The following is a 23998-nucleotide window of genomic DNA, read 5'->3' as shown; positions in this document are numbered from 1 at the left end:
AGGTATGCCTGGTGCTGGTTCTGGCATGCCCTCCCGCACTCTTCATTGAACCAGGGTTGGTCCCCTGGCTTGATGGTAATGGTAGAGTCGGGGATATGCTGGGCCATGAGGTTACAAATTGTGGTTGAATACAATTTTAATGCTGCTGATGGCACACAGCGCCTCATTCATGCCCAGTTTTGAGTTGCTAGATCAGTTCGAAATCTATCCCATTTAGCATGGTGGTAGTGCCACACAACACTTTGGTGGGTAGTGTGAAGATGGGTCTTTGTCTCCACAAGGACTGTGCGGTGATCACTCCTACCAATACTGGCATTGACAGATGCATCTGCGATAGGTAGATTGATGAGGATTAGGTCAAGTAGATTTTTCCCTCCCCACCTGCTGCAGACCCAGTCTAGCAGCTATGTCCTTTGGGACTCAGCCAGCTCGGTCAATAGTGGTGCGACTGAGCCACTCTTGGTGATGGACATTGAAGTCCCCCACCCAGAGTATATTCTATGCCCTTGCTACCCTCAGTGCTTCTTCCAATTGGTGTTCAATGTGGAGAAGCACTGATTTATCAGCTGAGGTGGAGGTGGGGCGGTAGTGGTGGTCGGAGGTCAGCAGGAGGTTTCCTTGCCCATGACCTGATGCCATGAGACTTCATCGGGTTCAGAGTCAATGTTGAGGATTCCCAGGGCAACTCCCTCCTGACTATATACCACTGTGCTGCCACCTCCTGGTGGATCTGTTCTGACAGTGGACAGGACATACCAAGGAATGGTGATTGTCGTGTTCGAGATATTATCTGTGAGGTATGATTCAGTGAGTATGACTATGTAAGGCTGTTCCTTGACTAGTCTTTGGGACAGCTCTCTCAATTTTGGCACAAGCCCCCAGATGTCGGTAAGGAGGACTTTGCAGAGTCGACGGGGCTGGGTTTGCTGTTGTCAGTGCCTGGATCAATGCTGAATGGCCTACTCCTGCTCTTATTTTCTATGTTTCTACATGAAACATCAAGGGACTAGTGGATGCAGCAGAGAAATCTTGTGGAATAAAATCTAAAAAACAGCCTTATGATACATTTTCATATTTCCTGTATCTCAGTTACAGTGCTGCTTAATTGCTAACAGATCATCAACATAAGCAAAACAAAATCTGCTCCATTTAGAATATTATAGATCGGCACATTTTGCTATAAAACTTGTTCAGTTGCTTCAGTCCTGCTCCGATCAGACTTCTTCAGCAGCCTCCATGGCTGTAAACCAAAAATAAGTTTTCCAAAAAAAAGATTCAAAACACCTTCCTGTGGAGTATCCCTCAACTCCACAAGCACACATATATATGTGTGTGTGTGTGTGTGTGTGTGTGTGTGTGTGTGAAGCAAGGTCTCAGTATCTACCCTGTTGAGCCCATTCATAATCTTGAATTTTCAATGAGATTACCTCTCATTCTTCTAAACTCCAGAGACTATAGACCCACTTTACTCAGCCTCTCATTTTAGGGACAACCCTCTTGTCCCAGGGACCAATCTAGTGAACCTTCGCTGTACTGCCTCCAATGCAAGTATGTCCTTCCTTAAGTATGGAGACCAAAATTGCACACAGTATTCCAGGTGTGGTCTCACTAAAGCCCCTTCTAGCAAGATTTCTTTATTCTTGTACTCCAATCCCCTTGCAATAAAGGGCAACGTGCCATTTGCTTCCCTAATTGCTTGCTGTACCTGCACACTAACTTTTTGTGTTCCTTGTACGAATACACCCATGTCTCTCTGAACATCAGTATTTACATGTTTCACGCCTTTTAAAAAATATTCTGCTTTTCTATTCTTACAACCAAAGTGAATAACCTCACACGTCCCCACATTATACTCCATTTGCCACCTTGTTGTCCACTCACTTAACCTGTCTATATCTCTTTACAGTCTCTTTGTGTCCTCCTCCCACCTAGTTTTGTATCATCAGCAAACTTATATATATTACTCTATCTCTCTTTGTCTACGTCATTAATATAGATTGTAAATAGCTGAGGCTCCAGCTCTGATCCTTGCGGCACTCCATTACACAACCTACCAATTTGAAAATGCCCCATTTATCCCTACCCTCTGTTTCCTGTCCATTATCAATCCTCTATCCATGCTAATCTATCACCCTCAAATACATGACCCCTTATCTTGTGTATTAACTTTTTGTGTGGCACCTTATTGAATGCCTTTTGGAAATCCAAGTATACTACATCTACTAATTCCTCTTCATCTATCCTACTAGATGCATCCTCAAAAAACCTTAATAAATTTGTCAAACATGATTTCCCTTTTGCATAACCATGTTGACTTGTTCTAATTATACTATGCTTTACTAAGTTCATAGTTAATACTTCCTTAATATTTCATTCCAGCACTTTCCTAACAACTGATGTCTGACTAACTGGCCTGTACTTCCCAGTTTTCTCTCTTCCTCCTTTTTTGAATAGCAATGTTATGTTTGCCAAATTCCAATCTTCTGGGATCTTTCCAGAATCTAGGAAATTTTGGAAAATCATAGCCAACGCATCCACTATCTCTGCAGCTATCTCTTTCAGAACTCTAGGATGTAGGCCATCAAGTCCAGGGAATTTGTCAGATTTTTTTAAACTCCCACATGGGATGTGGACAGCATTTATTACCCATCCCTAATTGTCCTCGAGAAGGTGGTGATGAGCTGTCTTCTTCAGCCACTGCAATCCATGTTGGGTAGGTACACCCACGGTGCTGTTAGGAAGGCAGTTCCAGGATTTTGGCCCAGCGACAGTGAAGGAACGGCGATATAGTTCCAAGTCAGGATGGTGTGTGACTTGGAGGGGAATTTGCAGGTAGTGATGTTCCCATGCATCTGCTGCCCTTGTGCTTCTAGGTGGTAGAGGTCGCGGGTTTGTAAGGTGCTGTCTAAGGAGCCTTGGTGCATTGCTGCAATGCATCTTACAGATGATACACACTGCTGCCACTGTGCATCGGTGGTGGAGGGAGTGAATGATGTAGACAGGGTGCCAATCAAGCGGGCTGCTTTGTCCTGGATGCCATGGAGCTTCTTGAGTGTTGTTGGAGCTGCACCCATCCAGGCAAGTGGAGAGTATTCCATCACACTCCTGACTTGTGCCTTGTAGATGGTGGACAGGCTTTGGGGAATCAGGAGGTAAGTTACTCGCCACAGGATTCCCAACCTCTGACCTGCTCTTATAGCCATGTTATTTATATGGCTACTCCAGTTCAGTTTCTGGTCAATGGTAACCCCCAGGATGTTGATAGTGGGGGATTCAGGGATCGTAATGCCATTGAATGTCAAGGGGAGATGGTTAGATTCTCTCATGTTTGAGATAGTCATTGCCTGGCATTTGTGCGGCATGAATGTTACTTACCACTTATCAGCCCAAGCCTGAATATTGTCCAGGTCTTGCCACATTTCTACACGGACTGCTTCAGTATCTGAGGAGTTACGAATGGTGCTGAACATTGTGCAATCATCAGCGAACATCCCCGCTTCTGACCTTATGATTGAAGGAAAGTCATTGATGAAGCAGCTGAAGATGGTTGGGCCTAGGACACTACCCTGAGGAACTCCGGCGGCAATGTCTTGGAGTTGAGATGATTGACCTCAACAACCACAACCATCTTCCTTTGTATGGTTATGCTAGGTATGACTCCAACCAGTGGAGGGTTTTCCCCCTGATTCCCATTGACTGCAATTTTGCTAGGGCTCCTTGATGCCATACTCGGTCAAATGCTGCCTTGATGTCAAGGGCAGTCACTCTCACCTCATCGCTGGGGTTCAGCTCTTTTGTACATGTTTGAACCAAGGCTGTAATGAGGTCAGGAGCTGAGTGGCCCTGGCAGAACCCAAACTGAGCATCACTGAGCAGGCTATTGCTAAGCAAGTGCCACTTGATCGCACCTTCCATCACTTTTTAGTCCCTGCAGTTTCTCCAGTACTTTTTCTCTGCTGATATTAATTACTTTAATTTACTCACTTTTATCAGCCCCTAAGTTACCCTCTGTTTCTGGTATGTGACTTGTGTCTTCTACTGTGAAGACGGACACAAAATATTGTTCAATGTCTCTGCCATTTCCTCATTCATCATGATAATTTCTCTTGTCTATCCTTCTAAGGGACCAACGTTTCAGCTACTCTCCCTTTTTATATACTTGTAAAAGCTATTACAGTCTGCTTTACTATTCCTGGCTGGTTTGCTCTCATTTTATTTTTTTTCCTCCTCTTTATCAACTTTTTGGTGGCCCTTTGCTGGTTTTTAAAACACTTCCAATCCTCAGACTTACTCCTATTCTTGACAACATTATTAGCCTTTACTTTTAATCTAATACTATCCTTAACCTCTTTAGTAAGCCACAGATGGAACTTCCTTGCTGAGTTTTTGTTTTTCAACGGAGTGTATTTTTGTTGAACATTTTGAACTGTTTCTTTATATGTTTCCCACTGTTTATTTACTGCCATACCTTTTAGTCTATAGAGTCATAGAGTTGTACAGCATAGAAACAGGCCCCTTGGCCCACCGCGTCCATGCCGACCGTAATGCCTATCTATGCTAATCCAACCTGCCTGCATTAATTCCATATCCCTCTATGTCTTGCTCATTCAAGTACCTGTCCAGATGCCTCTTAAATGTTGCTACTGTTCCTGCCTCCACCACCTCCTCTGGCAGCTCATTCCAAATACCCACTATTCTTTGTGTGAAAAATTTACCCCTTTGATCCCCTTTAAACTTCCTCCCTCTCACCTTAAATCTATGCCCTCTAGTTTTAGTCACCCCTACCGTGAGAAACATTCTCTGGCTATCTACCCTATCTATGTCTCTCATAATTTTATATACCTCTCTCATGTCCCCTCTCAGCCTCCTTTGCTCCAGGGAAAACAGACCCAGCCTATCCAATCTCTCTTTATAACTCAAGCCCTCCAAACCAGGCAACATCCTTGTGAATCTTTTCTGCACTCTCTCCAGCTTAATCACATCTTTCCTGTAGTGCAGCGACCAGAACTGCACACACAGTACTCCAAATGCGGCCTAACCAATGTTATGTACAACTGTAACATGACGTCCCAACTCTTGTACTCAATGCCTCGGCCGATGAAGGCAAGCATGCCATATGTCTTCTTCACCACCCTGTCTACCTGTGTTGCCACTTTCAGGGAACTATGTACTTGCACCCCAAGGTCTCTCTGCTCAACAACACTCCCCAGGGCCCTGCCATTCACTGTATATGTCCTGCCCAGGTTTAACTTCCCAAAATGCATCACTTTGCACTTGTCTGTGTTAAATTCCATTTGCCAGTCCCTTGCCCACTTTCCCAGTTTATCTATATCCCGTTGTAACCTTAGACAACCATCTTCATTGTCCACTGTACCACCAATTATGGTGTCATCTGCAAACTTACTAATCATGCCCCCTACATTCACATCCAAGTCATTAATGTATATGACAAACAACAGAGGGCCCAGCACCGATCCCTGCGGCACACCACTGGTCACCGGCCTCCAATCTGAAAAACAACCCTCCACTACCACCCTCTGCCTCCTATCACCAAGCCAATTTTGTATCCAATCAACCTCAGACAGCTCTCCCCTCATTGCTACGTAATTGGCTTTGTTTAAGTTTAAGATTCTTGTTTGCGACTGGAGTATGTTGTTTTCAAATTTAATATGGAATTCAATTGTATTATGATCACTATTGGCCAGTAGATCTTTTACTATGACATTACTAATTAACCCTGCCTCATTGCACAATACCAGATCTAAAATATCTTTATCTCTAGTTGGTTCCACAAAATTATTTTTCTATTCGTTCAGGGGATGTGGGTGTCGCTAGCAAGGCCAGCATTTGTTGCCCATCCCTCATTGCCTTTCAGAAGGTGGTGGTGCTCCAGGAAACTTTCATGAAAGCATTCTACAAACTCATCTTCCAGACCACCTTTGCCAATCTGATTGGTCCAGTCTATATGAATATTAAAGACCCCCACAACTACTACACAGCCTTTGTTACAAGCTCCAATAATTTCTTGTTTAATGCTCTGTCCAACGGTATAACTACTGCATATATTACTGACACTTGCCATTCTGAATCTTCCTCCAGACTGATTCTACTTTCCAATTTTATGATCCAAGATCCTTTCTCACTAATGTCCTTATGTCATACTTTATTATCAGGGTTACCCTTCATTCTTTTCCATTCTGCCTGTCTCTTAGAAATATTATGTACTCTGGAATATTTATTTCCCAACCTTGGTCACCTTGTAACCATGTCTCTGCAATGATGATTAGATCTAAACCATTTATCTCTTTGTGCCACTAATTCATCTATCTTATTGCAGATGCTCCATGCAGTCAGATAAAGTGACTAAATTTTATTTTTTTTACTACTATTCCCTGTATGGACCTTATTTTCTGATGCACTATTATCTTTAAACTCTCTATCCCTTCCTGTCCCACTCAAGTTGTCTTTGCCCACATCAATACACTTTTTTATTGCCTCAACTTTTATCTTTGGATTTCTAACTCTCCCTTTGCCTGAAATCTCCTTCCTTTCTGTTAGTTTAAAGCCATTTTTCCCTATTCTGACCATATTTGCTGATGCACTCTTATGTTTGTACACTCTGTCCCTTCCTGTCACTCTGGTTACCACATGTAGTGTATTGTGTACAGTTTTGGTCTCCTTACTTAAGAAAGGATATAATTGCATTGGAAGCAGTTCAGAGATGGTTCACTCGACTGATTCCTGGGATGAGAGGGTTATCTTAGGGGGAAAGGTTGGACAAGTTGGGTCTGTATTTATTGGAGTTTAGAAGGATAAGACGTGACCTTATTGAAACATATAAGATCCTGAGGGGACTTGACAAGGTGGATGTTGAAAGGATGTTTCCCCTTGTGGGAGAGACCAAAAATAGGGGGCTCAGTTTAAAAATAAGGGGTCACCCATTTAAGACAGAGATGAAGAGAAATTTTTTCTCTCAGAGGCTCGTGAGTCAGTGAAAGTCTCCTCCCTGGAGAATGGGGGAGGCAGGATCATTGAATGTTTTTAAGACAGAGAATATACAGATTCTTGACTAACAATGGAGTCAAGGGGTATTGGGGGCAGGCAATAAAGTTGAGCTGAATCCACAAACAGATCAGCCATGATGTTATAGAATGGTGAAGCAGACTCAAGGGGCTGAATATCCTACTCCTGCTCCTAGTTTGTATGTTTGTATTACCTGTATTGCTACACTACACTATCGCCTTGTCCTTTCTCTTTAACTTTCCAAATCTTCCCTCACGTGAACCATCCCACCCTCACTATTTAGTTTAAAGCCCTCGCTACAGTCCTAGTTATACGGCATACCAGGACACTGGTCCCAGTGCAGTTCAGGTGAAGAATGTCCCAACGATACAGCTTCCTCTTTCCCCAGTACTGGTGCCAGTGCCCATGAATTGAAACCCACTATTCCCCTTCCCCTCCCACTTCAAGTTCCTCTCCAGCCCCGAGAAGCTGTCCTTAACTCTGGCACCGGGCAGGCAACATAGCCTTCGGGACCCACCCTCTTGGATGCAGTGAACAGTATCTATCCCCTTACCACAGCTACATTCCTTTTTACTCACTCCACTTGAATGGCCCCCTGCATCATGGTGCCGTGGTCAGTTTATTCATCCACCCTACAGTCCCTACTCTTGTTCAGATAAGCTGCAAGAACCTCAAACCTGTTGGACAATTGCAGTTTAGAAATATCACTGAATTGTTATCCATAGTTATATTAAGTAGTTTAACTAGTTAAGCTATAAATGTACTGCAACACTTATAACTCCCCAACAGCAGTTTAAACTACTGTCCCCGTTTAGAGGAATAAAATCTTAAACTCACTAACCAATCACCTACCTGCTCACCTAATTAATGCCTTTGAACATTCAGCAGCTACCGGAGGCTGAAAAAAAGGTGTTTAAAAAAAAGCATCTCTACACTGAATTGGCACCTGCACCAAATTCCCAAGTTAGCATTAATTCCATGTCGCACAGTCCTTGTTGTCTCCGCTGTATATATATAAATTCCTGGTATGGTTCCAAGTATACACTTCAAACCAGTTGTGGTAAAAGTCAACAGTTCTACAGATTTCAACAAAATGAAAATTAGGCATGTTCTATAAAGGACTGGATTTTAAGGAGCCCTCAATGGCAGGATCCGTGGTGGGGAGGGCCTAAAGATGGCTCTGGATGAGGCCCACCATGGACTTCGACACTGGCAGGGCCCGGCCCAATCCTCCTGGCAGCAGCGAGGCACCATGGCTGCATGTCAAAGAAGTAAATAAAAAGGACAGAATATGTCATAGCTTAGAAAAAAAGTCAACTCCCTGGAGACAATGAACTAATTGGTAACAGGTTTCTGCACAAATTACAGTGAAGATCTGAAAAGGAAGATCAAAATAACATCGACATCACAAACTGTTTCCGGTTTTCAACAACATTCAGACGTTAAACTGAATTTAATATTACATTTTGTTCAGAACAATAAAGTAGAAATGTGAATATGAAAACTGTTACAATCTTATTGGTATTTTAACTGTGAAATAATATACAAATTGTAGGACAAATAACAGATACTGTTTATTAGATCCAGAAAAATATATACTATATAAAATGTGAATCAGATTTATTTTGTAAAACTTTGATAAAGGCTAAATATTCAGATATCGCTATAATAAGTAGCAATGTCGAAATTCGCAATTATATTCATCTTGAATAAATGATTACTGTTATGCAAAGTTTCATCCTTATTTTAACCTTAAGACTGCAATATACTCTTTCAAAATAAATTTGCACGTCTGTTTTGTATATGCAATCATCACCAGCTGGTGCTCTCTATATGCTTGACTTCATTTTGTTTATCCAGACTATTGTAATTGGATTGTGCAGGGAAAGACTTGAATGCTAGAGTGACAACAGACAGGCAGCTGCAGCTGCTTGGACTGCAAAGCCTGATGGTGAGGTCTTCGGGGATCACTGGCCAGCCTGCTAATGGTGTTTGACTGATTGATTATAAATGGATTACTGAGAAGGAATATAAATAATTTATAAAGCAAAAAAATGAAAGAAAATATACAAGAATATATTCAATTGACAAAGTACTTTTAACAGTCATGTAAAAGGGCCTATAAAAACAGGATATTGCAATATACATCCACTCAAGTTTTGCGGTTGTAAAATTAAAGTATAAGGGTGAAAGAAACATACTTACTTTCAAAATTAAAATCTTGTAGACTCAGATTTAACTATAAACCATGTTCATAAATTAATTACAGAATTTCTGACATTTCTTGGAGGTGTTCCTTCAAATGTCTAATTACTTTCAACTCAGTTGAAAGTGAAGTTCAGTGTTTGATTTAATGTGTTCAGTTTGCCTGTGTGACTCATCTTCCATTCGCTTGCTGAGATGTAATGAAGTGAAATGTTATTACAACAAATCTACCTCCAAACAATCAATAAATGTATTACAAGATCACAAGACAAAGATGAGGAAGCCATTCAGCCCATCTTAATTCATCCATCCTGAATCACACTGCATTCCTCCCCATTGCTGCATCGGATTGGTCTTTAACCAGTTCCAGGATTTTCACCTCCACCAGCCTGTTCCAAGTGTTGATCATTCTCTGCAAGAAGAAGAACTTCCTGAAATGAATCCTAAAATGACCTTTTGTTGACTTGTCCTGTTAACACCAATAGATGGAAATGGTGAAATCTTCTTCGTCCATAGAATTCCACCTAGAGGGGGCAGAAAACCCCAATCCCTGATCTGCCAGATTGCCACCCCCATTGACAAAGGTTTGCAGAGGGTCAGAGAGAGATCGGGGACAGAGATGGGGGCTTGTTAATCGCAGGGAGTGTCTGATCATTGAGGGGGAGGTCCGATCGTATGGAATGAAAAACAGGTTTGCATGGGGAATGAACTCCTGCTCCACCTGGCCTGCAAGCAGTGTTACAAAGGCACTCACCTCGTCCAGGCAACAGTCCTTGCCTCCTCTTGGCTGCAGGTTTCCCCTGAGGCTCAGGAAACCACGCTGGCCAGCATTAAAGCTGGAAAAAGAGATAAAATCTGAGGCATGCCGCCTCATTAAAATGTTTACGTGAACTACTATCCTCCTGAGAGTGGGTTCGTTTCCCACCCCCTCTCATCATGCCTCCACTAAAAATGGAAGTGGGAGGGTTTGAGGCAGGTTGGATTTGCGTTTGAGATTTAAAAAAATTTAACTTTCCACTCAAACCAAACTCACCCCTTTTTTGGGCTCTGTGAGACAGGTGTTCCTCTTGAACAGCTACAGACATGGGCACCTGGCCCATGTATTTAAATTTGTCATGGGGGGGGGGGCTGGCAGATCAGGGAATGGAGTTTTTTGACCCCTCCGAGTGGAAATCTATAGATGAAGAAGATTTCACCATTTCCATCTATTGGTGTTAACAGGACAAGCCAACAAAAGGTCATTTTAGGATTCATTTCAGGAAGTTCTTCTTCTTGCAGAGAATGATCAACATTTGGAAGAGGCTGCCAGATAGGCTGGTGGAGGTGAAAATTCTGGAATTGGTTAAAGAACAATTAAATGCAGCAATGGAAAGGAGTGAGTGCCATGTGATTCAGGATGGATTAATTAAGATGGGTTGAATGGCTTCCTCATCTTTGTCTTGTGATCCTCTCCCTCAAATGTGCGATTGGGACTTGGGGGGATGAAAGCAGCGAGTGAAAGTTCTGACCTCCAGCACTTCTAACAACATAACAGGAATTTTGTGTCTCTTGTCAGTAGCTCAGGGAAAAACAAACAGAATAAGAATAACTCATTTGGTCCACTGAGCCCATTCCTTCCAACAGATCATGTATTATTCACACTGTTATGGTTTCTCCTCGATTTATCAAATCCGCTGAGGAAGCTAATAACCAGCAATAATCCTTCCATGAAGATAAAACTGTGAAATTCTGCCAGCTGCAGAATTAAATAATTAGGTAATTCAGTATATAGGAAATTATATATGAGTCAAATCCTCCAACATTTTAAGCTACAACACCCAACAGGATGTGCCACCATTTTACCATATAACATACATTAGCTCTAGATGGCACCCTGATCAGGAGATTAGCCATCTCATTCTTAGCTTCCATTTCTAAAATAACATACAGTACATTTTACAATATTTTTCTCACAAGTACAGAAATGTGAGGTTAAATTAAGCTGTAATCCTGGGATAAATATCAGCAGCATTCCATTAATGTTACACTTAGGAACTATTTTGTTACCTTTAATAATTATTGCACTTAAAAAAACATTTAAACAGATTTGCAGTTTGTGATTCTTCAGCACTCTTCCTTTTTTCCTTAACCTTCAAAAGTAGTTCTGATTTCATTGTGTTTTGTGATTTATGGGGGCTTTGCATCCTCCTGTGGCTAAATAAGAGTACTACATTTTTTCACAAAATCACTGCAACATGACAACCTCCTTGTTATTCATTGTTATATCACTGCTATTCTTTGGAGAGAACCAACTATGTAACCGCCCCAACAGCCAATTTTATCTGCAGCGCCTGTGGAAGAGCCTGTCACTCTAGAATTGGCCTTTATAGCCACTCCAGGCGCTGCTTCACAAACCGCTGACCACCTCCAGGCGCTTACCCATTGTCTCTCGAGACAAGGAGGCCAAAGAAGAAGAAGAAGATTTTACATCCTCAAATGGAAATAAATGTACAAAATATTTTCAAGGGCTGGAAGAGATTACAGAGATAGTGAAGGAACCTGGAAGGATTTAAAAACAAGGATGAGAATTTTTAAATTTAGGTGTTGCTTGATCAGGAGCCAATATAGGTCAGCAAGCACAGGGGACTTGGTGCAAGTAAGGACACAAGCAGCATAGTTTTGAATGACCTCAAGTTTATGGAGGGTAGAATGTGGAAGACCAGCCAGGTGTGTGTTGCAATAGTCAAGTCTAGAGGTAACAAAGGCATTAATGAGGGTTTCAACAGCAGATGAGGTGAGACAGGTCGAAGCCAGCCTATGTTTCGGACAAGGCGGTGGCACGAATATGAGGTCAGGAGCTCATCTCGGGTTGAAATATGACACCAAGGTTGCGAACAGTCTGGTTCAGTCTCAGACTGTTGCCAGGGAGAGGGATGGAGTGGGTATCTAGGGAATGGAGTTTGGAGCAACAACTGAAGACAATGGCTTCAATCTTCCCAATTAGTGCAACTTGGCAAATTAGCACAAGAGTTGGTTCTGGCCTGTTTTCGTCTCTAAATCAGTGGTGTGCCGACAGTGCGTGCCGCTACTAGGAGGCCCAAGTCTGGGCCAAAATTCCTCCCTGAGCCTCATTATCATTCTTTGGCTGAGCTGCTAGTGCCTGGCGTGTATCCACAGGCAGCTGAAGAATCCCAAATAGAGCACATTTGGCTTCTCCTCTGCTCATTTCTAGCCAGTTTTGGCAATAGAACCTAGAACAAGCGCCAGGCTTCTCATTTACAAATGTAAGGGCCCAAACATCTATTTTAGGCGGCAGCCAGGGTCAAATTTAGTGTTGACTCCAACGTACTGGTAACTTTGCCATCATTGTGTCCAGTGTGCCAAAAAATGAGTGCACGCATACCAATCTCTACTCCAATAGCTCCAAAAATACACAAGATGTGATTCCACCAGTTCTACTTGGATCACACGCACTGGTGCTATTTGATCGACCACACCAGTGTTTTTAGGTTTAGTGGAGGGTACGGCATTTGCATAAGGCCGATAGGGACCATACCACTATGGTACATTTCAGGTACCATACTACCTCCTGCTGTCGGAAACTCAGGTGCTCATCAAATATAGGGGGGGGGGCCTGGCAGTGTTACTGAGCAAAGATACACCTCCTGGAGACCCTTTCCTGCCCACCCCCCCCTTCAGACCCCTGTATAAAGTAGCTTATACTAAAATTGTTGAAAAAATAATTACACCATCTTTGAGAGTCCAGGCTGTTCCATTAGCCTGGGATGGTCCCACTTCTACCTTCCTGGAGGTTGGTACATCTCATCTCACTCAATGTACTAGCATCTAGTTTTTACACTGGGTCCCTTACAGGCTGGCAACTAGGAGCTCCCAGCATTGGAAGTTCCCATCCCTTTTGACATGGCTGACCTTGTACAGGGCACATAGAGGCTATGTTCCTAACAAGATTGAATGGGATTTTTTAACTGAGGTCAGAGCTCAGCCTATCCAGGTTGGAGTTACAATGGGAGTTTGACAGAATGGCCAAGAAAATTATGCTCCAATCAGTTTACTGCCTTTTAAATGCCTCATGAGACCGTGATCTCAGTTGATTAGTGCATACAACTCTTGCTGTTACTTTATTAAACATTATCCTGTATCTTCATTGATCAAATCACTGTTGCCTGTTATCTAGAAGCCCAGTGCAGTGATTACAGTTATCATAATTAAGCTGATCAAAATTTGCCAATTTTTGCAACCTGTGTTTGAGCCGGGCCACCTCCACATACTATTCACCAACTTCACTGTACAACAGCAACTCAACGTCAAACACAACACTTGTACCATGTTGTGTCCCGCATGATTGTCTCAGTCTTTAACAAACAAGCTTTAATAGTGCATCAACAAAACACAGCATGGGCACGATTTATATAATACCTTTCAGGATGTCCTAAAGCACCTTTGCAGCCAATGAAGTACTTTAGGAAGTGTAGTCACTGTTGTAATGCAGGGAACGCAGCGGCCAATTTGCACACAGCTAGTTCCCACAAACAGCAATATGATCATGATCAGATAATCTCTTTTAAGTGATGTTGATTGAGGGATAAATATTGGTCAGGACACTAAGGAGAACTCCCCTGCTCTTCTTCAAAATAGTGCCATGGAATCTTTTGCATCTTCCCGAGAGAGCAGACGGGGGTCTCAGTTTAATGTCTCATCTGAAAGATGGCATGTCCAACAGTGTAGTACTGTCTCAGCACTGTCCTGGAGCATCAGCCTAACTTTTTGTGCTCAAGTCTCTGGAGTGGGACTTGAACCCACAATCGTCTTCCTTAAAAGCAAGATTGTTACCAACTAAGGCACAGCTGACACTAATATATGAATCAAGCTGTCCTTCATTCACCTTTCCAACTCATGAATTATGCACCCCAGCCTCTTCACCTGCTTAATCTATTTTGTTTACAGGATGCTATAGTTTAGAGATCATCCTGAAGTTAAATAAAAACAAAATGATTCTTTAGTTATTCATTGAATGTAAATTAAACTCTAAATTTTAAAGTATAGGTAGAAAATTTAATTAAACACCGGAGTTTAAAGTCGACTGAATTATTCAGAAAGTCACTGTGATTATGAGGTAATGGTAAACACCATTTTTTTTTGTTTAATGCAGACTCCTTACAAAGGCACCGAACCTCAACTCCACCCTCACCACCTCCTACCCCACAGGCCCAGGCACTGGAACTGTATTTTGCAGCATCGTTAGGCAGGTCGGCACCCACCTTGACAACCAACAATTTACAACCACCAGGACATGATCACAAACTTGCATGCATCAAGAATCTTTTTATGTAGATTCGTCTGTGTTTGCAGAAATTTGGTCAATTGTACATGCTGTATATGTTTAAAAATCAATGTCTCGTTAAAGAATAGCAATTAATTTTAATGAAACAAATAAAAACCCATTAATTTTTAAATTTTGTTTGAAATATAATCTAGATTTACCCATTTATTCTATTTGGGTTTTTTCTCTCCCCAATTAAAGCTTATGGGGGTGGGGCAGGTGGGTGGGAGATGGTGCCAACTTTCAGTGAGAAGAAAATGAATAAGCAGCTAATGTTGTAAAGAATCAAAGGAACAAAAAATATTGGAGAAAACAAAGGTAAAATAGAATGTGGTCAGCTCTCTACTCACCATTCACCAGCTACAGTAACAGTCTGTGCCTGTGGATATTGAACATAACTTGTTTAAAAGGACCACAGAGTTCAACAGCTAAAAATATGGTTGCACATTTGCTATAACATCTTCAACAGAAATTCCTTCAGGGAGGAGGGACAATTTAAAGAACAAAAAATTCAAAAAGTAATTCAAAATTAAAGTCCAAGGCAGGAGTTCATCATCCTCCATATAACTAGTGTTATAGCAACCCCCGCCCCCAAATTCTTTCTTCCCCTCTGTATCTGTTTGTGTGTACGTTTCTCTTGTATGCATGCCAGCATGGTTGCATCGTGTATTTGCTGAGTAGAGAGATAATGGGAATGCTCCTGATTCAATTAGCGAGATGGGTTTTGTCAATAGCGATTATCAAAAGACATTGAGAGCCATTGAATTTTTAAGAGACAAAACTCCCTAGAGTTAGATTAGGGCCAATCAAGGATAGTAGTGGGAGGTTGTGTGTGGAATCAGAGGAGATAGGGGAAGCGTTAAATGAATATTTTTCGTCAGTATTTACAGTAGAGAAAGAAAATGTTGTCGAGGAGAATACTGAGATTCAGACTACTAGGCTAGATGGGATTGAGGTTCACAAGGAGGAGGTGTTAGCAATTTTGGAAAGTGTGAAAATAGATAAGTCCCCTGGGCCAGATGGGATTTATCCTAGGATTCTCTGGGAAGCCAGGGAGGAGATTGCAGAGCCTTTGTCCTTGATCTTTATGTCGTCATTGTCGACAGGAATAGTGCCGGAAGACTGGAGGATAGCAAATGTTGTCCCCTTGTTCAAGAAGGGGAGTAGAGACAGCCCTGGTAATTATAGACCTGTGAGCCTTACTTCGGTTGTGGGTAAAATGTTGGAAAAGGTTATAAGAGACAGGATTTATAATCATCTTGAAAAGAATAAGTTCATTAGCGATAGTCAGCACGGTTTTGTGAAGGGTAGGTTGTGCCTCACAAAACTTATTGAGTTTTTCGAGAAGGTGACCAAACAGGTGGATGAGGGTAAAGCAGTGGATGTGGTGTATATGAATTGCAGTAAGGCGTTTGATAAGGTTCCCCATGGTAGGCTATTGCAGAAAATATGGAAGTATGGGGTTGAAGGTGATTTAGAGCTTTGGATCAGAAATTGGCTAGCTGAAAGAAGACAGAGGGTGGTGGTTGATGGCAAATGTTCATCCTGGAGTTTAGTTACTAGTGGTGTACCGCAAGGATCTGTTTTGGGGCCACTGCTGTTTGTCATTTTTATAAATGACCTGGAAGAGGGTGTAGAAGGGTGGGTTAGTAAATTTGCGGATGTCACGAAGGTCGGTGGAGTTGTGGATAGTGCCGAAGGATGTTGTAGGGTACAGAGGGACATAGATAGGCTGCAGAGCTGGGCTGAGAGATGGCAAATGGAGTTTAATGCGGAAAAGTGTGAGGTGATTCACTTTGGAAGGAGTAACAGGAATGCAGAGTATTGGGCTAATGGGAAGATTCTTGGTAGCGTAGATGAACAGAGAGATCTTGGTGTCCAGGTACATAAATCCCTGAAAGTTGCTACCCAGGTTAATAGGGCTGTTAAGAAGGCATATGGTGTGTTAGCTTTTATTAGTAGGGGGATCGAGTTTCGGAGCCACGAGGTCATGCTGCAGCTGTACAAAACTCTGGTGAGACCACACCCGGAGTATTGCGTGCAGTTCTGGTCACTGCATTATAGGAAGGATGTGGAAGCTTTGGAAAGGGTGCAGAGGAGATTTACTAGGATGTTGCCTGGTATGGAGGGAAGGTCTTACGAGGAAAGGCTGAGGGACTTGAGGTTGTTTTCGTTGGAGAGAAGGAGGAGGAGAGGTGACTTAATAGAGACATATAAGATAATCAGAGGGTTAGATAGGGTGGATAGTGAAAGTCTTTTTCCTCGGATGGTGATGGCAAACACGAGGGGACATAGCTTTAAGTTGTGGGGTGAAAGATATAGGACAGATGTCAGAGGTAGTTTCTTTACTCAGAGAGTAGTAGGGGCGTGGAACGCCCTGCCTGCAACAGTAGTAGACTCGCCAACTTTAAGGGCATTTAAGTGGTCATTGGATAGACATATGGATGAAAATGGAATAGTGTAGGTCAGATGGTTTCACAGGTCGGCGCAACATCGAGGGCCGAAGGGCCTGTACTGCGCTGTAATGTTCTAATTCTAATCCCCTCCCAATCCGCGCCCCCCCACCCCCTCCCCCGTTCCCCCCCCCCCCCCCCCCCCCCCACCTCCTGCTCCTCCATCAAGTGTCTGGGAGACTCTGAAGTCCAGCAACCCTCTAAGAAGTTGATATTTTAAACAGAGATGGTCACATGAATTACCTGCTGGCCAAACTGGGGACTGTTTGAATTGTGCCTCACAGAAAGGTAACTGACTGCAATTTGAAGACCAAAGAGAAGGAAGCTCTCTTTCCCTGTCTCTCTCTCTCACAAAATCCCAGGGACCCACAGTAGCAGCTTAAGCCTCAAGACAGAGTACCTCTTCAGCCTTCTGGTACCAGAGAAGCAAGTTGGAAATTGTGCACCGAGCCCCAGCAAGAACTCCAAGACTTCAACTTTTTACAAAGGGCATTTCCACCCAGTAACAGAATTCCCTTTATTATGAATTTTACTTCAACTCCCAAACCCCAATTCTTTCTTACCCTCTGTATCTATTTGTGTGTTTCTCACGTATGCATGCTAGCGTGGTTGCAGCATGTATTTTAGTAATTTTAACCGAGTTAGAGTGATAAGGCGAATAAACTTACATCTTTCTTGTTTAAATCTAAGAAAACCTGTCTGATCGGTTCATTTGCAATTACAATTAGAACGCAGTGAGAAAAGAGCTCACTGAAGGGGGGGTGGGTGTAAGCTAAAATCACTGTGTTTTAAAAGATAAATACTGTTATGGCCAAATCAGGAAAGGGGCAAGAGGGGAGCCCGAGACCCCTTCCTCACTCAGTCATAGCAGAAGTAATTGGAAACAAACATTAAATGACAAGAGTGTGTTGTGTAGATATCATTTTGAATGATTTCCACATTTCTTATCATGAAATGTTACAATGTACTAATAATAATCCACAAACAAGACATGATACACAGTTGCCCTGGAAAATATGAGATCCTGTACAAAAATCATGACTATTCGACCATAAGAAACTAACATCATGGAGACTTGGAGGCCACAAGTAATTTTCTTCTATAATTTCTCCCCTCCTCTCCTGAAGGTACTACCTGTTGCTGCAGTCTGGTTCTACAGTTGCAACAGGCTCCTGGTACAGGAAAGGTGACAGATGGACCTTAGAAGATACAGTCTGGTTTTAGCAAAAAAAAATTGGACAGCCACGGGGTCTTTTACTTAGGGAGTCAAAAGGAGCAGATGGAATTGTTCTGGTGTGACATTTTGAGAGACAGCAAATTCTGTTATGAGACTATGTGAGATTTTAACTCCTTGTGGAAAAATATATTCATTGCAGTTTATAATTAAATAGAAATAAAATGACAACCCAAGCAATGTCTCAAAAAATAATTTTAACGGAGCCTTGAGAAGCTCTGCAATGTTTTGCAGATATTTAAATTACTTTACTTATAAAGTCTGACTTCTAGGGAAAGCACATATAAGGTACATTTTACGAATCCTCGTCAGCCATCAACAGCTATTGAAATATCTTAGGCTACAGTCGAGAACTCAAAAAATCCAGCTTGATATACATAATATTGATCAGTGCTTACCATACTAGACAAGCCTTGGAGTGAAAGCTAAAATTAGTGGATGTCTGAGAACTGGGTGGTGCAGCCATTTAGATATGGAATTTTCACCACTTGTAGTGAGAATGCACAGAATTACGTGGAAATCCAGAAGCTGCTGTCAGTGATCTTGTGCTTATCCAGAGGGTGCACAGTTGAGGTCCACCCGAGTGCAATTCCTAAGCAATTAGTGAACTGATGAAAACGTCCACTTTTACACTGTTAAGTCTTTTACACTCTTAAGTCTCAGTATAAAAACCCTTGAGTTATATCTGGTTGACTGAGGTGTAACTGGTTTTTAACAATGTATTAAATTCATAATTACTGCTATACACCCTTAATGGCCTTGAAAAAAAGGCATTTATATAGCACTTTTCACGACCACTGGATGTCTTAAAGGACTTTAAAGTCAATGAAGTACTTTTTGAAGTGTAGTCACTATTGTGATGTAGGAAATGTGGCAGCCAATTTGCACACAACAAATTCCCACAAGCAGCAATGTGATAATGACCAGATGATCTGTTTTTGTGATTTTGATTGAGGGATAAATATTGGGCAGGACACCAGGGATAACTCCCCTGCTCTTCGTTGAAATAGTGCAATGGGATCTTTTTACATCCACCCAAGCAGGCAGATAGGGCCTGGTTTAATAACTCATCTGAATGATGACACTTCAGACAGTGCAGTACTCCCTCAGTACTGCACTGGAGTGTCATCCTTGATTTCTCTGCTCAAGCTCTTGGAGTGGGACTTGAACCTTGTGACTCAGAGGCAAGTCTGCTACCAACTGAGCCACAGCTGACACTAACTTTAAAAGCTAATTTTATATTTGTGAAGTGTCAAATTTCTCCATTATGATAAAAAATCCACATATTTTTAAAATAATAAAGATTATGATATTTTAGCTTCCATCTTAATCCAATCATAATCATTTATTTTGCTATCTAAAAATTTAAATTAAACGTGAAGGATGATCAGTACTTTTAACTTCCTAGTTTGCTGTCTGTGAGAGTACTTCAATGTGATTGGCTGCTTATCCTGCTTTCTGACATCACTGCTGCTGGATGCCTGGAGATACTCTTGACTTAGCACCAGATTTAAACTGTTGTTGGGAAAAGGGGAAATCCATGCCACAGAGATCATTAAACCCTTGTAGGCAGCTTTCCTTGAGGTCAGCGCCAAGTGCTGTTGCTTCGCCATTGACCACAAATTCCAGCCCATTATTGTTCATATGGACTGAAAGAATTACTCTGGTGCTCTCATTCCTGACATTGTTAATTACCACAAGATCTGGCTGAATAGCAGATATAGAGAAACATCTTACATAATTACAGTGTTATGCAGGCTCCCACCTACCAAGAATGAGGCACATTAATATCACCACGTGGACATTAAATTTCAAATTGTTGCTGGGAAGAAGAGAAGGCCTGTGACAAAGGGTTGCCAGGCCCCTGGCTGGAAAGACAATTTTTGCATATTAGCAGATAGTGTTTGGAACAAAGGAGCTATCCCCTGCTCCAACACAATCCACAAACAGATGTGGTCAAAGCAGTTAGACACAGGACTAATCGGCTTGGCAGTCTGGTTTTTTTCTGAATTGTACAGTTTGAACTGAGAGCCTGCAGAAAGCTGTTTGCTCCTGGACTGAGAAGGTGTCTCCTGTCTGCTCTCATCTCTTTCTCACAAGCCTCTGAATCCACTGAAGACACATGAACCCCAAGAGAGAGAAATCTCCTACAGCGTACAAGAATACTGGGCCGCAACGAAAAGCAAGATCTACCTACAATCAAGGACTCTACAGTGAGCTCGAAGAACTGTAGCAAAAACTCTTCAGATATTGCCTCAAACTTTTCCACTATATTTTTCTTCTGCTCTTTTCTGTCTCTATTTGCATGTTTGGTGTATGCATGCTAGCGTGGGCGCGTCGTGTATCCATAGGCATCAACCAAATTAGAGTTTAAGTTCAATAAATTTCAACCTTTCTTCTTTAAACCTAAGAAAGCCTGTTTGTGTTGGTGTCTTTGCCTTATAATTGGAAAGCGGTGAACAAGGATTCACCAAGCTGAAGCTAAAAGCACGGTGTGTTTAAAATTAAACCCTGTTACGGTAAGAGCAGGTGAAGGCTGAAAGGGAACCCTAGACCTCTTTTTCACCTGATTGTAACATCGGGGACATACCACTGTGCTTTTGGGCTAAAGGTTCTGCTACAAAAAATGGATAGCTATGAAAAGAATTTAACAGCAGGATCTCATTTGAATTCTTTTTCTCTGTTTACTGGCTGGCAGCTAGCCAGATTGAGAGGCTAGCTTGCTGGCTGTCAGGCAGGAAGGTCTGTGCTGAAAGGCTGCAGCCTTGGAGAGACCGGGTTTGGGGGAGGGAAGGGGGGAAGCACTCCCGCTTCTCATGACCCTCAAACACTGAACAACTGGATTCGGCCAGTCTTGTTTCCCTTCAGCTGTTGGGCTTCTTGAGCCCCAGTAAATTCGAGCTTAAATCTATAAATCTAAAATTTTAGGCAAGTAGCCTCATTAGCATCTTGCAATAACTGCCCTACCTCTCGAGTGCAGCTGCCTGCCCCTTTAAAACTGTGAGTGGATGTGTTCAAGGAAATTTTAACCCTACTCCACCCACCCATCTTGGAAGTTTAAAATTGCCTCCTAGGATGCACACAAGATCAGCCATGCATGTAATCCTCCCTCCTGCTTTCCTGCCTTCCCAAAACAGGATTTCAAACTAATCACAACGGAAGAGAAATCAAACTTGTATCGTACACTGCATGGTGCCTACAGGTTTTCTCAGCCATGTTTAAGTGCAAATAGTTGGAAAGCATAATTACTACAGGGAAATTTTAACACTTCCCAATCAGCTACAAAGGAGCTAGGGAGCAGTCAAAATAGAGCAGTCCCATTCCCCGCTGATCTACATTTTAACATCACTGATTTTGGTGTCAGGTGAGGCTCCCGCTGGACACCAATGGAAGCTTAATGGCGTATATGGGATTCTGAAAGCATTTTAACCCATTCTTGTGTGGGGTGCCTGCAGCAGTCGCATTACCAAGTAAAGCTGTCAGGAAGCCAACAAGGCATTCTAAAGTTTCAAAAGCCTGTCTTTAATGGGGCCAGGAGGCGCAGGAGTGCTTCACTGGGCCCCACAAGAAAGTCCGGATTTCAGCTGCCCTTGGCTTCCTCTCACCTCCCCAGCTGTAAGACTCTCACAAGAATTCCCACGCTGCACCCCCCAACTCCACCTCCCAGACTTAACTTGCTGTATGCAGCCATGCAGTCTGATCTTTGTCCTAAGCTTCCGGCCAGCTGCTGCTTTCTGCTGGAAATGGCTGAGCAGCTGACCAAGGGCATTCAATGTGGCCCAGCAGTTGAAATCTACCAGACATCTACTCAAATTCCTCAGTGGGATTGCCGTCCATTCCTGCCAGGAATTAAAACCTGTGCTTTAGCAAATACATTTCATGAAACAGAAATTGCAGCAAATTGGTTAAGAGGGAAAAAAAAAGCCAGCAGTCTGTTTCCATACTTCTTTAATAGTATGACAATAGTTCGAAAAACATGAGCTTTGTATTTCTTTAGTTTACAAAACCAAATGCCACAATTACAGTACATAATCCTTAGAACTTTGTGCTGGATAAACACCAAAACATCGATCCACTGTTCTATTGTTTTACTCAATAAAGCCAAACTGACTCAGTGACTTTGGAGCATTTAGACTATTGCAGAAGTACACTAAAGCAGAAATGCCCTAGCCACAAATAACATTAAAAGTTATAAGCACTGCCATAGCAGCAGAAAACACTAGAAAGATAAATAGAATTAAGACTCTTAACATCATGCATTTGTTCATAAGCAACACAAAAACACATCTAATACAATTGTTATTACTTGATTTTCCTTACTATACTTAGTGATCGACACAAGTGATTGCAAGTATTCTAATCATTTGGAAACAGCATGGGAGAAGGACTGTCTCAGTGCTGCATGTTTCTAAGACCATGATGCTGACAAATGGGACAAAAACTCTCCAAGACAAGTCTGATTAATTTGAAGAATACAGAAAAGCTTCTGCTTCATATGCCCTTTCATGTGCCAACAGTCTCTCTTCATGTTGCTCTTACTCAGTCTTTCTTTTCGCACCTGGGATTTTGGCCTGAATCCTGAATAAGGGGAGAAAAGAGGGGAAGGGTCAGTGGATTATACAATTTGAAAGCAATCAAATTTATAAGTTCATGTGATTCAGAAAAGTGAGTGTAGTGGCACAAGATGGCTTCCTAGAAGGCTGCCCCACCTCTTGGTTTTAATGGGCGTGAACATTAACTCAGAACCCAACTTCCAATGTATACGAAAATGAAAACAAAATATTCTGGAAATACTCTGCAAGTCAGGTAGAAGAGTTTCAGTGGGGAGAGAAACAGAGATGCAACACAGAGTTCTGATGAAAGGTCATCAATCTGATACGTTAAATCAGTTTCCCTCTCCACAGACGCTGACAGACCTGATGTTTTGCTTTTATTTCAGATTGCCCGGATCTGCAGCATTTTATTTTTTGTCCCAACTTATACCACCATTGTTACTTTCTTATGCACCCAAACAACTTTGCACTCAAAGAAAGGAAGCAGTATAAATGTTGCCAGAGGTATCAGAGGGCTATCTTTGGATGTGACCAAAAGAAAGAGAAAAATAGAGAGAAAATATATACATTGAAAAAATTTTAAAATTGCATATTTATATAAATGGCTATTTTGAAGAATTATGTATCTTTTTAAACATACCGCATATGATGCTGATTGGAGATTAGTATTTCAACTGACTTTCTTAATGGGTGTTTCGTAAAACACTTAGCAACATTGGTGATATAATTATAGGGTGGTAAAGGCAGAAACCCTCATCGCATTTAAAATATACTTAGATATGCACTTGAAGTGCTGTAACCTAGATAGCTATGAACCAAGAGCTGGAAAGTGGATTTAAGCTGGTTGGGTCTTTTCGGTTGGCAGGGATATGAAGGACCAAATGGCCTCCTTCTGTGCCATAACTTGCTATGATTCTATTGCATTGCTAGTTTCTCTAGTGCGATCACATCCTTCCTGTAATGCAGTGACCAGAACTGTAAGCAGTACTCTAGCTGTAGCCTAACTAGTGTTTTATACAGTTCCAGCATAACCTCCCAGCTCTTATATTCTATGCCTCAGCTAACAAAGGCAAGTATCCCATATGCCTTCTTAACTAGCATATCTACCTGTCCTACTACCTTTAGTACTCCTGGGACCCTCTGTTCCTCTACACTTTTAGTATCCTACCATTTATTGTGTATTCCTTTGCCTTGTTTGTCCTTCCAAAAT

General features: G+C 42.0%; 1 protein-coding gene across 4 annotated transcripts in view; it reads right to left on the bottom strand.

The window, feature by feature from the left end:
* Window positions 1-22166: 22166 nt before the first annotated feature.
* Window positions 22167-23998, bottom strand: part of rtn1a (reticulon 1a) — a 226021-nt gene continuing 224189 nt past the window's right edge. For all 4 annotated transcript variants that reach the window (XM_068038825.1, XM_068038827.1, XM_068038828.1 and 1 more), the window contains one exon: window positions 22167-22813. In XM_068038825.1, the coding sequence (XP_067894926.1) occupies window positions 22771-22813 (43 nt within the window). In that variant the 3' untranslated portion in view covers window positions 22167-22770. The remainder of the gene's footprint in view (window positions 22814-23998) is intronic.

This window comes from Heterodontus francisci, chromosome 9 (genome assembly GCF_036365525.1).
Source record: "Heterodontus francisci isolate sHetFra1 chromosome 9, sHetFra1.hap1, whole genome shotgun sequence".
Lineage (NCBI taxonomy): Eukaryota > Metazoa > Chordata > Chondrichthyes > Heterodontiformes > Heterodontidae > Heterodontus > Heterodontus francisci.
Note: the sequence above shows the minus strand (reverse complement) of the source record. Positions and strands in the feature narration are given on the sequence as shown.